The sequence below is a fragment of the Loxodonta africana genome, chromosome 5 (genome assembly GCF_030014295.1).
Source record: "Loxodonta africana isolate mLoxAfr1 chromosome 5, mLoxAfr1.hap2, whole genome shotgun sequence".
NCBI classification, from domain to species: domain Eukaryota; kingdom Metazoa; phylum Chordata; class Mammalia; order Proboscidea; family Elephantidae; genus Loxodonta; species Loxodonta africana.
In genome coordinates this window covers 108882829-108896738 of record NC_087346.1, presented here as the reverse complement: position 1 = coordinate 108896738, position 13910 = coordinate 108882829, and the positions used below count along the sequence as shown (strand labels likewise).

Sequence of the window (13910 nt, the reverse complement as noted above, 5' to 3'; positions counted from 1 at the left end):
TGGCCCAAGACTATCTTTATGAGGAAGTGATATTTGAACTAGGAATGAGGAACTGGTTATGTGGGAGGCCCAGGGCAGAGAGAACTCCTGAAAGGTAAAATCCCAAGATAAAAATGGATTTGGCGCTCACGAGGAATAGAACGAAGGCCTTTGTGACTGGGGCATAGTGACTCAGGAGAGCTATGCAGTGGGCAGCCCATGCAGGACCTTATAGGCCATGGGAAGGAACTGCAATGGAAATCCATTTGTATTGGAAATGCAATGGGAAATCATTGAAGGAATTAAAGGGGTCAGTTTGTTTAATTAGGAGGATAACATGGCCTGATTTACATTTTTTTTAATCATCTGGCTGCTATCAAAAGTTGGATTGGGGGTAGAAGGGGAATCAAAGAGGCCAGTTAGATGGCTATTCAGTTATTTCTAGAGAGAGCTAGTGATGGCTTGGAATGAGAGGAGTAGTGGAGATGGAGAGAAATGAATGGATTTGGAGAAGCTTTTGAAACAATACTTTTTGATCAATAAGATATGGAATTTTAGTAATACTAGCAGTATTTAGTAAGACTAGCACTATTACAGTGTCGCTATGAGTTGGAATCTACTCGACGGCAACAGGTTTTGTTTTTGTTTTTAGTATTATTTCAATTAAATTTAAAATTGATCAAATGAGAAAGGCAAGGGAAGTTGAGGAAGAGTTCATTCAGAGATTTTTTTTCACCACATTCACCTGTAAACACTTTTTGTTCTATTACCACTCCTCGTTCTTCCTACCACTGTTGACAAATTCCACGTGTCTTCGAGTGAAAAGTCAACTATTTGCTTATATTGTTCCTTGACTTTGATTTGACCCTTTTAATCTTACACCTTCCCACATATCTGTTTCATTTCCAGGCATATTTACCCCTGACCTTCTGGATCACCTTGTTGGATGCCTTTTATCAAAGTCTGGTCTGCTTCTTTGTGCCTTACTATGTGAGTACTTTTTACTCATTGTGTTTGTTATTAATGAATCAATCATGCTCATTTGTACTTTGCCACCAGCATCAACATATAGGTTTGATTGTTCATATAATGTGGTGAATTATCAACTGACTATATTTAGTTCAGTGTGTTAAGAGTTTGGCTGCTAACCAAAAAGTCGGCCGTTCAAATCTACCAGCCACTCGTTGGAACCCTTTGGGGCAGTTCTACTCTGTCCTATATGGTCACTGTGAGTCAGAATCGACTCAGCAACAACGGGTTTGGTTTTTTGGTTATATTGTAAAATGCTCCAAAAATAGATTAGTTAATGGGTTAGATTAGGGATAAGTGCCTAGTTGGGTCTTGACTCTCTCTCTTTAGTACCTGATAATTTTTGTCAATGGCTTAAATAAAATTGAAAGCCTGGCCATATAACCAAATCAACCCCACTGCTGTCAGGTCGATTCCAACTCATAGCAACCCTATAGGACAGAGTAGAGCTGCCCCCACAGGGTTTCCAAAGAGCACCTGGTGGGTTTGAACTGCCAACCTTTTGGTTAGCAGCCATAGTTTTAAACCACTGTGCCACCAGGGTTTCCTTGCAGCATACTTAGATGAGTTAAAAATGAGAGATGCTGAGGGGGGTACTCTTTTGATCATAGAGACTTGTTATGTTTTTTTGGCTCTGAGAAAAGTGGCACCAAATGTGGATGTATTAAGCATAGCACAACCAAAGTAAAAATGAATGAGCACAAATGGATGAGTATAGGCCTATTGGTACATGGGTAGGTACAGGTATACATAGGTGAGAGCAGATAGAGGTATACATAGGTGAGAACAGATAAAAGTATAGGTATGTGTAAATACAAATATGTGGGTGCAAGCACATTTATTAATTGAAGACACAAATACAGATATTCCACAGACATAACCAAACATCTTCCAAGATTGGTTTTCTGGGTTTGAAATCTTAGGACCATTGTCTCATGGGGCAACTCAGTCAATTAGCATAACAAAAATCATGATCTGCGTCCTAGTGAAGGGAGTAATGTCTGCGATCTTAAAAGTTTGTGAGCGGCCATCTAATACGCAACTACGGGTCTCTCATTGCAGGGAACAGAACAGTAATAAGGTAACCAAAAGCTCGGAGAAGAAACAAGTCTATATAAGCCACAATCTCATCTACCCTGCGACTAGAAGAACTAGATGGTGCCCAGCTACCACTACTGACCATTCTGTCCAGGGTCACAATAGATGGTCCTAGATAGAATAGGAGAAAATGGGCAGCAGAATTCAAATTCTTATTTATTTATTTATTTATTTTTAAAAAGACAAACTGGAACAGTAGAGAACAGAGGACTCCTTGAGACTTTCACCCTGAGACAAGCTTTAAACCTAGAAGCGAGCCCAATCGAGATTACCTTTTAGCAAAATACCAGAAAACCCCATCAAGTCAATTCCTACTCATGGGAACCCTATAGAACAGAGTAGAACTACCCCATAGGGTTTCCAAGGAGTGGCTGGTGGGTTCATAGTGCAGATCTTTTGGTTAGCAGCCAAATGCTTTACCATTGCACCACCAGGGCAAAATAGCAAAGTGGCACACAATATAAAGGATATTACCCATAAGATTGGTGTTCTACTTAAAAACCATCAGAGTGAGACCAAAAGGCCAACAATTACTCAAAAGCAAAGATAAGAATATAAGGGACAGGGAAACTAGAGTATTGGAAATGGAATAAACAGAACACAATTAAAGAGAATGTTGATACATTGTGATAAATGTAACTAATATCACTGAACAATTTGTGCAGAAATTGTCAAATGGGAACCTAGCTTGTTGTGTAAACTTTCACCAAAAATTCAATAAATTATTATTTTTTAAAAAATGAGAGAAGAGATTAAGAATATGAATGCTATGAGTAGTAAATGCTAGGCTGATTTTACATTCAGGTTATTAAATTTAAGATCCTATATGTAGTCTCCCCAAACTAAAAAAAAAAAAAAAAACCAACCCTTTTTTTTACAGGTAAAGAAGGGCAGAAATGTAACTAAGAAAATAATGTGTAAAAATGAATAAACAATTTAGGTTAACACCAAGCACACAGCAGCATGGTATAACTATCTGACTATCCAACCCAGTCCCCTTCCTTAAAACAAAAAACTCATTTGGTTATGAATGGTGTTAACATAAATACAATATTGAGAATGAAAAAGATCATCACTAAGTTAACAATTTTCATTCATTAGTTAAATGAAATCACTTGGATTAGCACAGGTATATTGCGTTTCAAGAGGGAAATAGACAAGTCAGATACCTGGGTCATACAACTTCCTTAAGATTACAACCATTGAAAACCCCATGGAGCAGTTCTACTCTGAAACAAGTGGCGTCACCATGAGTTGAAATTGACTCAACAGCAATGTGTGCATGTGTATGTTTTTTTAATTGAAGAGTAGTCTGAAATATATTCAGAAGAGAATGACTAGGATGGAGAAAGATCAGAAACTTGAAAAGCTATGCTGTTTGAGGAATAGTTTTAGGACTTGAAGACATATACTTAGGAAAGGAAAAAACTCTGGGTAGCCATGGTTGGCACTTTGAAAGATTTAAAGCTCTATTAAGTGGAAGAGATTTGATATTTTTATACACTTTAAACAGATAGATTTATGAGTAAAAGTTTCCAGATGACTAATTGTCATTCAGAGTTCAAAGTTCAGATGGTCTGTCTGGGAGAGATTCACTTTGTCTTTTCTGGAAATATTCAAGTTTATCCTAAATGACCAGGTATCGCAAACATTGTAGAAGGGCCTCAAGCCTCAGTTGAGCTATAGGATACAGTGATCATTAAGGGGCTTTCCATTGCCGAGTTTGTGCAACCCTCCAAGACACTGATGGTTGTCCTCTCTTTGTAGACCTACCAGGGCTCAGACATTGACATCTTTACATTTGGAAACCCTCTGAACACAGCTGCTCTTTTCATCATTCTACTCCATCTGGTCATTGAAAGCAAGAGTTTGGTGAGTTGTTTTCCTGCCTCTGAAACTCTTTATGTTGGAAGAAACGTCTTCTGTTAGTACTAGTGACCCTGTAAGCCCTTCATGCCTAGAAGACAAACAGTATTGAGAAGAGTAATCACTCTGAGGAAGAAGGGTACCACAGCTTCTCTTGTTGATCATTGACTGCCATTATGCTGAGGTCGATGTATGGCCAGGGAAATTAGAAAACACTTGCCGGGTCCCCCGACTGGTAACCGTGGATGATAGTTCATGGAAGTGTGAGTCAGGCTGGGAAAACAGCCATCCTTCTATGGGCAGCATTCTTCATGACCAAGTTGACGCCTTGCAACTGAAATAAAGAGGTGTCGTGCCATAGCCTTGTTACACTGGCTTTAGTAAGTGATGATTTTACGCCTTTCTCATAGTACAAAAAAAGGATCTCTTTATCCCTTCGGAATATCTACCTTTCATTTAAATGTGGGTCTTTTTTTAACTTAGTTGTTGACTTGCTGATGAAACTTGAAGTCTTTTGGTCAAAATGATTGCATGGTATCTCACTGCTGCAAAGCTAATGTGTAGGACTCAGGTGGTGAGCTTTATTGTCAGTCTCCCTTTGCAGATGTAAAACACCCTACCTGTGCCTGGAGAAGAAGCTACCTCCTTTGTGATTATTTATGATGCTCACTTCTTTCCATTGTTATTGCCTCTGCTGTAGGCTAAGCCACTGTCATCACTTCCTGAACTATTGCTATAGCCTCCTAACTTTGTCTTCCCACTTTTACTCTTGACCCCTCAGACCTTGCTCCACAGAGTAACCAGAGTCATCTTTTTAAAAATGTAAATTAGATCTTGTCATCCTTGGGCGCTTTCCCTTTCAATGGTTTCCTATTGCACTTAGAATGAAATCTAACAGCCCTTAATATGACCTATAAGGCTTCATGTAATGATGCGCCTACTTCTCTCTCCACCCTCATTTCCACTTATTCCAGGGCTGGAACCACACTAATCCCTCTTTCAGTTTCTCAAATACACTGAGCTCATTATCACATCGGAAACCCTCGTGACGTAGTGGTTAAGAGCTACAGCTGCTAACCAAAGGTCAGAAGTTCAAATCCACTAGGTGCTCCTTGGAAACCCTATGGGGCAGTTCTACTCTGTCCTATAGGGTCACTATGAGTCAGAATCGACTCGACAGCAACGTGCTTGGCTACTAACCAAAAGGTTGAAGGTTCAAGTCTACTAGATGCATTTTGGAAGAAAGGCCTGACAATTTGCTTCAGAAAATCAGCTATTGAAAACCCTGTGGAGCATAGTTCTACTCTGACACACAAATGAGTCAGAATCAACTCCACAGCAATTGATTTTTTTTTTTGAAGAGTGGAGGTGCGGGGGGGGGGCGGGTGGTGGGGTGTGACTAAGAATTTTCCCATATTCCCATCAGAAGGTATGGTAAATGTTGAGACCCTGATGTGATAATAGGGTTTTCAATAGCTGATTTTCTGAAGTAAATTGTCAGGCCTTTCTTCCAAGACACCTCTAGTAGACTTGAATCTTCAACCTTTTGGTTAGTAGCCAAGCACGTTAATTGTTTAGACCACTGTTTTAGTCATCTAGTGCTGTTATAACAGAAATAAATGTTTATTCTCTCACAGTTTAGGAGACTAGAAGTCCAAATTCAGAGCATCAGCTCCAGCAGAAGGCTCTCTCTCTCTCTTAGCTCTGGAGGAAGGTTCTTGTCACCAATCTTCCCCTGGACTAGGAGATTCTCAGGATAGGAACCTTGGTCCAAATGATACAGTTTGCTCTGGGTGCTGCTTTCTTGGTGATATGAGGTCTCCCTCTCTTTCTGCTGGCTTCTCTCTTATATCTCAAAACAGACTGGCTTAAAACACAACCTAATCTTGTAGTTTGAGTCCTGCCTCATTAACATAACTGCCGCTAATCCCACCTAATTAACTTCATAGAAGTAGGATTTACAACACATAGGAAAACACATCAGATGATAAATGGTGGACAGTCACACAATACTGGGAATCATGGATTAGCCAAGTTGACATTTTGGGGGGACACAATTCAATCCCATAACAACCACCCAGGGACTCCCTGAGCTCAGATGTTACTTTAGGTCCCACCAAAAATGTTCCTTCCTAAAGAGCCCCTCCCTAACTGTCCATTCTCTCAAATTTTCCTTTTGTTTTTATACATAACTCTAATGATAATTTGTAATTATACATTTAATTGTGTCATTCTTTGATTCATGTTTATCTTCAGCACTAGACTATGATCTCAATGAGGCCAGAGTTCATGCCTATTTTGTTCACCACTGTATACCAGTGCCTAGGACAAGGTGGGCACACAGTGGGTACTCAAAAAACTTGGATGTATACATGAATAACCAAACGACTAACCAGGTTTGGGGGATATATTTACCATCCTGGAAATGAATGCATTTCAAACAAGAAATAACTGAATGAACCTAGGCTGTAATTATAATTTATAAAGTAGGGCACGGTATTTATTTTTCATATTTATTTTAGCTTATAACCTGCTATCATCATCTTTACAATTCTGAAGTTAGTAAAAGGTTAGTATCTGAAAATACCAAACCCAAAACCAAACCCATTACCATCAAGCAATTCTGACTCATTGTGATCCTGTAGGAGAAACTGCTACATAGGGTTTCCAAGGCTGTAAATCTTCAAAGAAGCAGACTATCATCAACCTTTCAGTTAGCAGGTGGGAGCTTTAACAACTGCAGTACCAAGGCTGAGTTAAGTAAAAGGAATTCTAGAAGTGAAATATTTATGTGGTTTGAAAAATCTACTTAAATTTTAAGAGATTTTGCAGGTACTTTCGGTTACCACATAAAGAAATGTCATAGGTTCTGACATTTATTAGTGTTCAGAAAATTTAACATGTAAAGTATGTTAGCCTGATTTACTGGTTATGAGCAATGGTAATCTAACCTGGGTAAGCTGAGCAAATAGGAAATATATTTAAGAATATATGGAATGAAAAGCTGAATAACCATGGTTAAAAAAAAAAAAAAGGAAACCAGAATGACTCCGGAGATCCAGAGAACAGATATTAATGAGTAGCCTTGTCAGGATGGAAGCCTGGGCTGAATTGCCCGCAGTCATTTTCTTCCTGCTCTTGCTTAAATGTGCTCAAAGTTTAGTCCCTGGTAACAGAATCCTTCTGCCCTAGCTTCAGTTATTGGCTTTGGCTAGGAGAGGAATATTTTGTCAAGACTACATACTGGGTGCTATTTCTAAGAAGAAGGAGAATGAAAGCTAGGCACCAAAAACAAGTGACTGCTATGTAAGGGACGCACCATTAAAGAATTGTTTCTAGTAGTGTCAGAGGTATAGCTAGAGCTCACAGCTTCTATGGCCCCTTACCAATAAGAAGCAGCCCCACTGAGGATATGAATCTGTTTTCTTTCATGTTCTTATGCTCTTGCCCTCCTTCACTCTCATCGCCACTCCCCACCTTCCTGCTGGTTTTTATGTAGGTGTTCCTTTTCTTTCATTTGTTGCATCGATTCATTAAATGGGTGAGCTCAATAGAGTTACTACCTTACTTGCAAAAAGCATATATATCTTAAGTGGGAAAAAATTGGGGCAATAAGCCTCAAAAGAAAGGAAATGCATGGAATGAGGGAAGGAAGGAAAGGAAGTGAAAGAAGGAAGGAAAGAAGGATTGTTTTAGAGTTACGACAATATTGATAAAGGATTTAGCCAAAATTTTTGAACAGTTTATATATTTTTATAAAAAAATGATTATTCTTTGTGACCCTTGTGAAGATATCTACCATGGGGGAAGACTTTGAAAGATTAGGAGAAAATGGGATCTTCTTTGAAAATTATAGCCCTAGAAAATTGAAAGGACTAAATAGACACAGTGTTTCCTCAAAGTGCCAGACATCCACCACCAATGGTAGGCAATATTATTTTAGGTGGACTAGACACTGCACCAAATAACATTACATACATACTATGTCATGAGGTGATTCTCTTTCCAACCTTTTGGTTATGTCAAAGAGGATGTCTGGTTGGTGCTTTTTTTTTTTTTTTTAATAATTTTTATTGTGCTTTAAGTGAAAGATTACAAATCAAGTCAGTCTCTCACACAAAAACCCATATACACCTGGCTACACACTCCCAATTACTCTCCCCCTAATAAGACAGCCCGCTCTCTCCCTCCACTCTCTCTTTTCGTGTCCATTTCATCAGCTTCTAACCCCCTCCACCCTCTCCTCTCCCCTCCAGGCAGGAGATGCCAACATAGTCTCAAGTGTCCACCTGATCCAAGAAGCTCACTCCTCACCAGCATCCCTCTCCAACCCATTGTCCAGTCTAATCCGTGTCTGAAGAGTTGGCTTCAGGAATGTTTCCTGTCCTGGGCCAACAGAAGGTCTGGGGGCCATGACCACCAGGGTCCTTCTAGTCTCAGTCAGACCATTAAGTCTGGTTTTATGAGAATTTGGGATCTGCATCCCACTGCTCTCCTGCTCCTTCAGGGGTTCTCTGTTGTGTTCCCTGTCAGGGCAGTCATCGGTTGTAGCCGGGCACCATCTAGCTCTTTTGGACTCAGGATGAGGTAGTCTCTAGTTCATGTGGCCCTTTCTCTCTCTTGGGCTCTTGTGTCCTTGGTGTTGTTCATTGTCCTTTGATCCAGGTGGGTTGAGACCAATTGATGCATCTTAGATGGCTGCTTGCTAGCGTTTAAGACCCCAGACGCCACTCTTCAAAGTGGGATGCAGAATGTTTTCTTACTAGATTTTATTATGCCAATTGACTTAGATGTCTCCTGAAACCATGGTTCCCAGACCCCTGCCCCTGCTATGCTGGCCTTCAAAGCATTCAGTTTATTCAGGAAACTTCTTTGCTTTTGGTTTAGTCCAATTGTGCTGACCTCCCCTGTATTGTGTGCTGTCTTTCCCTTCACCTAAAGTAGTTCTTATCTACTGTCTAATTGGCGAGTGCCCCCTCCCACCCTCCCTCCCTCCCCCCTCACATAACCACAAAAGAATGTTTTCTTCTCAGTTTAAACTATTTCTCAAGTTCTTATAATAGTGGTCTTATACAATATTTGTCCTTTTGCAACTGACTAATTTCGCTACGGAATCAACTCGAGGGCACTGGGTCTGGGTAATTTCACTCAGCATAATGCCTTCCAGGTTCCTCCATGTTATGAAATGTTTCACAGATTCCTCACTGTTCTTTATAGATGTGTAGTATTCCATCGTGTGAATATACCATAATTTATTTATCCATTCATCCATTGATGGGCACCTTGGTTGCTTCCAGCTTTTTGCTATTGTAAACAGTACTGCAATAAACATGGGTGTGCATATATCTGTTCATGTAAAGGCTCTTATATTCCAAGGAGTGGGATTGCTGGATCCTACCGTAGTTCTATTTCTAGCTTTTTAAGGAAGCGCCAAATCGATTTCCAAAGTGATTGTACCATTTTACATTCCCACCAGCAGTGTATAAGTGTTCCAGTCTCTCCACAGCCTCTCCAACATTTATTATTTTGTGTTTTTTGGATTAATGCCAGCCTTGTTGGAGTAAGTTGAAATCTCATTGTAGTTTTGATCTGCATTTCTCTAACGGCTAATGATTGTGAACATTTCCTCATATATCTGTTAGCTACCTGAATGTCTTCCTTAGTGAAGTGTCTATTCATATCTTTTGCCCATTTTTTAATTGGGTTATTTGCCTTTTTGCAGTTGAGTTTTTGCAGTATCATGTAGATTTTAGAGATCAGGCGCTGATCAGAAATGTCATAGCTAAAAACTTTTTCCCAGTCTGTAGGTAATCTTTTTACTCTTTTGGTGAAGTCTTTGGATGAGCATAGGTGTTTGATTTTTAGGAGCTTCCAGTTATCTAGTTTTTCTTCTACTTTCTTTATAATGTTTTGTATACTGTTTATGCCATGTATTAGGGCTCCTAACGTTGTCCCTATTTTTTCTTCTATGATCTTTATCGTTTTAGATTTTATATTTAGGTCTTTGATCCATTTTGAGTTAGTTTTTGTGCATGGAGTGAGGTATGGGTCTTGTTTCATTTCTTTGCAGATGGATATCCAGTTATGCCAGACTGGTGCTGTTATGTTTTATCACAATATTGTTAGTTGTTGTCAAGTTGATTCTGACTCCTGACAACCCCACATGTGCAAAGCAGAACTGCTCCAGGGGATTTTCAAGGCTGTGACCTTTCAGAAGCAGATCACCAGGCCTGTCTTCCAAGGCACCTCTGGGTGGCTTTCAATTGCAAACCTTCCGGCTAATAGTCAAGCGCTTAACTGTTTGTACCAACTAGGGGCTTTTATTACAATCACTCTTGATAATTTCTCTTTGTAACAAAATACAGATCAGACCCCAGCCTCAAAGCTTTTATGGCAAGGGGCGCTGACATTACATTTAAGGTAATGATATGCTCTTCTTTTTAAAGTTACTTAATTAAATAGTGAGCCAGTTTAAAGAAAAATACTAATAAAAATATTACAAGGAATATGTAGATATATCAAAAATTTAAGGTGGTATGTTGAATCTGTTAGCATAAACTAAGTTATGGTGCAGTTGAAAAATAAGCAACAAAAAAAAAAAACTCATGACACAACAAAGATTTATTTCTTGCTCATATAAAGTCTTTGAAGGTACAAACAGCTCTAGGACAATTGCTCTCTGAGGGGTGTCTCCGCAAAACAGGCTGCATCTTGTAGCTGTTACGTCTAGAATTGGACTTCTTGGTCAGCACACAAGGAAGGGGGATGGCATGGAAAACTGCACACCAGCTCTTCCATGTTTACACTGAAAGTTTCACATATTCCTCCCACTCAAACTTTATTTTTCCAAGCAACGGTCATGCTTAATTTCAAGGGGGTATGAAAGTGCAATCCTCCCAAGCCCTCAGAAGGGGAGGAGAATGAGAATATTGGTGAGCAGCAGTAACATCTACCACCTGTGAGAATGGCTAAAGTTTGGGGATCAATAGATTAAGGCATTTTCTTAAGGAAGAAACAGACCAAAGAGTGACTACATGGAAAAAAGAATAAAAATAATAAGTAAAGAGAAAATCTGAACACGTCATTGCACATGGACAATACGAAGTAAGCTAACCTGTTGCCATCAAGTCGATTATGACTCAGTGACCCTATGGGACAGTGTAGAACTGCTCCATAGGGTTTCCAAGGCTGTAATCTTTACAGAAACAGACTGCCATATCTTTCTACCATAGGGTGGCTGGTAGGTTCGAACCTTTCAGTTAGTAGCCAAGTGCTTAACCACTGTGCCACCAGGGCTGCTTTGAAATAAACTAGTCAACAGAAGTACCTTTTGGTATTTGATTTCACTTTATGAAATTTAACCAGTGATGGGGGCTGTTCATGGACCTTGTCTGTCTTCTCTCATCATCAGTTTGTGTTTTGTTTGTAAGGTATTGTTATACCACTATCTAATGCTTAGGCATGTTGCTTCTTTAACAGAGTAGATTTTTGCCAGGCTCTAAAACCCTACCAGTAAGAGAGTGTTCATATTCCTCTGCTCTTGTCTTACAGACTTGGATCCACATGGTGGTTATCATTGGTAGCATCTTGTCTTATTTTCTCTTTGCCTTGGCTTTTGGAGCCACGTGTATAACTTGCAACCCACCATCCAACCCCTACTGGATTATGCAGGAGCATCTGCTGGATCCAATGTTCTATTTAGTTTGTGTCCTCACAACCTGCATTGCACTTCTACCCAGGTATGGTATTTGCTTTATAATCAAGAAAGTAAATGGAATCATAGGCTTGGGATCCTTCAAGCAACTGAGAATGAATGGCAGACGACTATTCTGTTTAGTAGTGGGGAAGCCAGTCTGTATGCTAATTAAAATACTGGTTTTATGTATGTTAGCAGAGTGACTTCAGCGAGCTGGAAAGTCTCTTTCTCTCTCATATAAAAATCTAATCTGGTTGGAAAACTTTGCTCCTCAAGGTTTTCCAGAGACCTAGATCCCTTCCTCTGGCCTTCTGCTGTGTCATCTCCCAAGGGTGTTGGCCTCATCTGCATGAGTGAAGATGGCTCACCATCAATATGTCCATGTCCTTGTCCATAGGAAGGGGAAAGAGAGAAAGTGGATTGCAAGCAGCTTTCTTTTTTAAATATTTTAATAGCATGACTCAGAAGTTGCACACATCATTGGTCTTATCCGATTAACAAGAACCTAGGTATGTAGACTCCAGATGAATGGCTAAAATCTAGGGGTTTTTGAAAGGAAGAAGGGGAGGATAGGTACTAAGGGGCAAGCAGCAGTCTCTACAATAATCTTTAAACACTGAAAACCTTATGATTTCCCTCCCTTATCTGACTTCAATTATCCTCCCATTGCAGCTTAATCTGATTTTGAATATTGTATAAGCTGATTTTTTTTTATAAGCTGAAGATAACTAAGAAGTATGCATGAGTTTTCCATTTGTAGATTGAATTCTATTAAAGCTCATCCTCTTTATAGTTTTATAAAATCTGTTTAGCTGAAAAAATACAAGAGTTGTCCTGAGGTTTTAGCATGACATGCTGATTTCATATTAACCTGTAACAGGGCTGACAAACTGTGGCTGACAGTCCAAATCTGGCCTACTACCTGTCTTTGCAAAGAAAGTTTTACTGGAACATAGTCATGCACATTCCTTTATATATTGTCTGTAGCTGCTTTCATGCTTATGACAGCAGAGCTGAGTAGTTCATCAGAGACCATCTGGCTCTCAAAGCCTAAAATATTACTATCTGTTCCTTTACAGAACAAAGTTTCCCAAAGCCAATATATAAATCTCAAGTTACAGTGAACATAATCTCTTTGTTGCTAATGGGCATTCCTTCTGAAATGGAAAAGAAAATCCCACTTGAGTCATTCTATTGTGGGTATAGTTGTATACTTAACAATATCACTGTTAGACTGAGGTGCTTCTGTAGTATTCATTGTTGTACCAGTCTCAGATTAAAACCTGGCAAGATGAATTTATAGGACTGCTGAAGAAGCAATTACTTTAAGGCAACTGCCTTTAAAAAATTGTTTTCAGCACATTAACAACAAAATTCCATCTAATCCAGCTGTGGTAGGCGGAAAAACATCCCCTCGAAAGCTATGTCTACATCCTAATCCCTGAAACCTGTGAATGTTAACTTGTGTGGCAAAAAAAAAACAGGACTTTGTAGATGTGATTAAGTTAAGGATGCTGAGATGCAGAAATGAGCCTGGAATATCTGGGTGGACCCTAAATGAAATCACATGTGTCCTTATAAGAGAGAGGCAGAGGAAGATTTGACACAGACAGAAGAAGAGAGGCAGTGTGAACATAGAATTAGAGATTGAAATGATTGGAAATTGCTTGGAACTCCAGGATCCTTTCTTTCTTCCATTTTCTGCCTTTTGCATTATGATTGTCTGTAACCGTCTTCGTCTGCATGTCCTGCCATTGTATTTGGCAGATGGCCTTATTTTTAAGTTTTACAGGTCCACAAATGGAGAGAAATTTTACTCCGGGATGAATAACCCCGTAATTTCACCCATACCTGATTTAGATGATAAGATTTGGGACTTTTAAGGTGGTGATATTTAGATGAGATTTTTTGAACTTGCAATGGATCGAGACTTTTGGGTATGTTAGGATAGGGTGAATTGGATATAAATCTTTGGATCCAGAAGGCAAAACTCTAGTAGGCTGAATAATGGCCCTCAAAGATACCATGTCCTAATCCCTAGAGCCTATGAATATTACTTTATATAGAAAAGGAGCCTCTCCAAGTCTGATTAAATGAAGTATTTTGAGATGGGGAGATTAACCTGGAGTATTTGAGTGGGCCCTAGGAGGAGATCTGACACAAGAGGAGAAGGCAGTGCCACCACAAAGACAGCGACTGGAATGATGCAGCCACAAACCAGGGAATGCTGGCAACCACCAGA

At 39.5% G+C, this 13910-nt stretch overlaps 1 protein-coding gene across 6 annotated transcripts in view; it reads left to right on the top strand.

Moving 5' to 3' along the window:
- Positions 1-13910, top strand: part of ATP10D (ATPase phospholipid transporting 10D (putative)) — a 165284-nt gene that overhangs the window by 145906 nt on the left and 5468 nt on the right. For 5 of the 6 annotated variants that reach the window (XM_003415920.4, XM_023555028.2, XM_064285858.1 and 2 more), the window contains 3 exons: positions 889-969; positions 3874-3978; positions 11524-11711. In XM_003415920.4, coding sequence (XP_003415968.1) covers positions 889-969; positions 3874-3978; positions 11524-11711 — 374 coding nt within the window. The remainder of the gene's footprint in view (positions 1-888; positions 970-3873; positions 3979-11523; positions 11712-13910) is intronic. The other variant, XM_010595659.3, reaches the window with a different exon arrangement.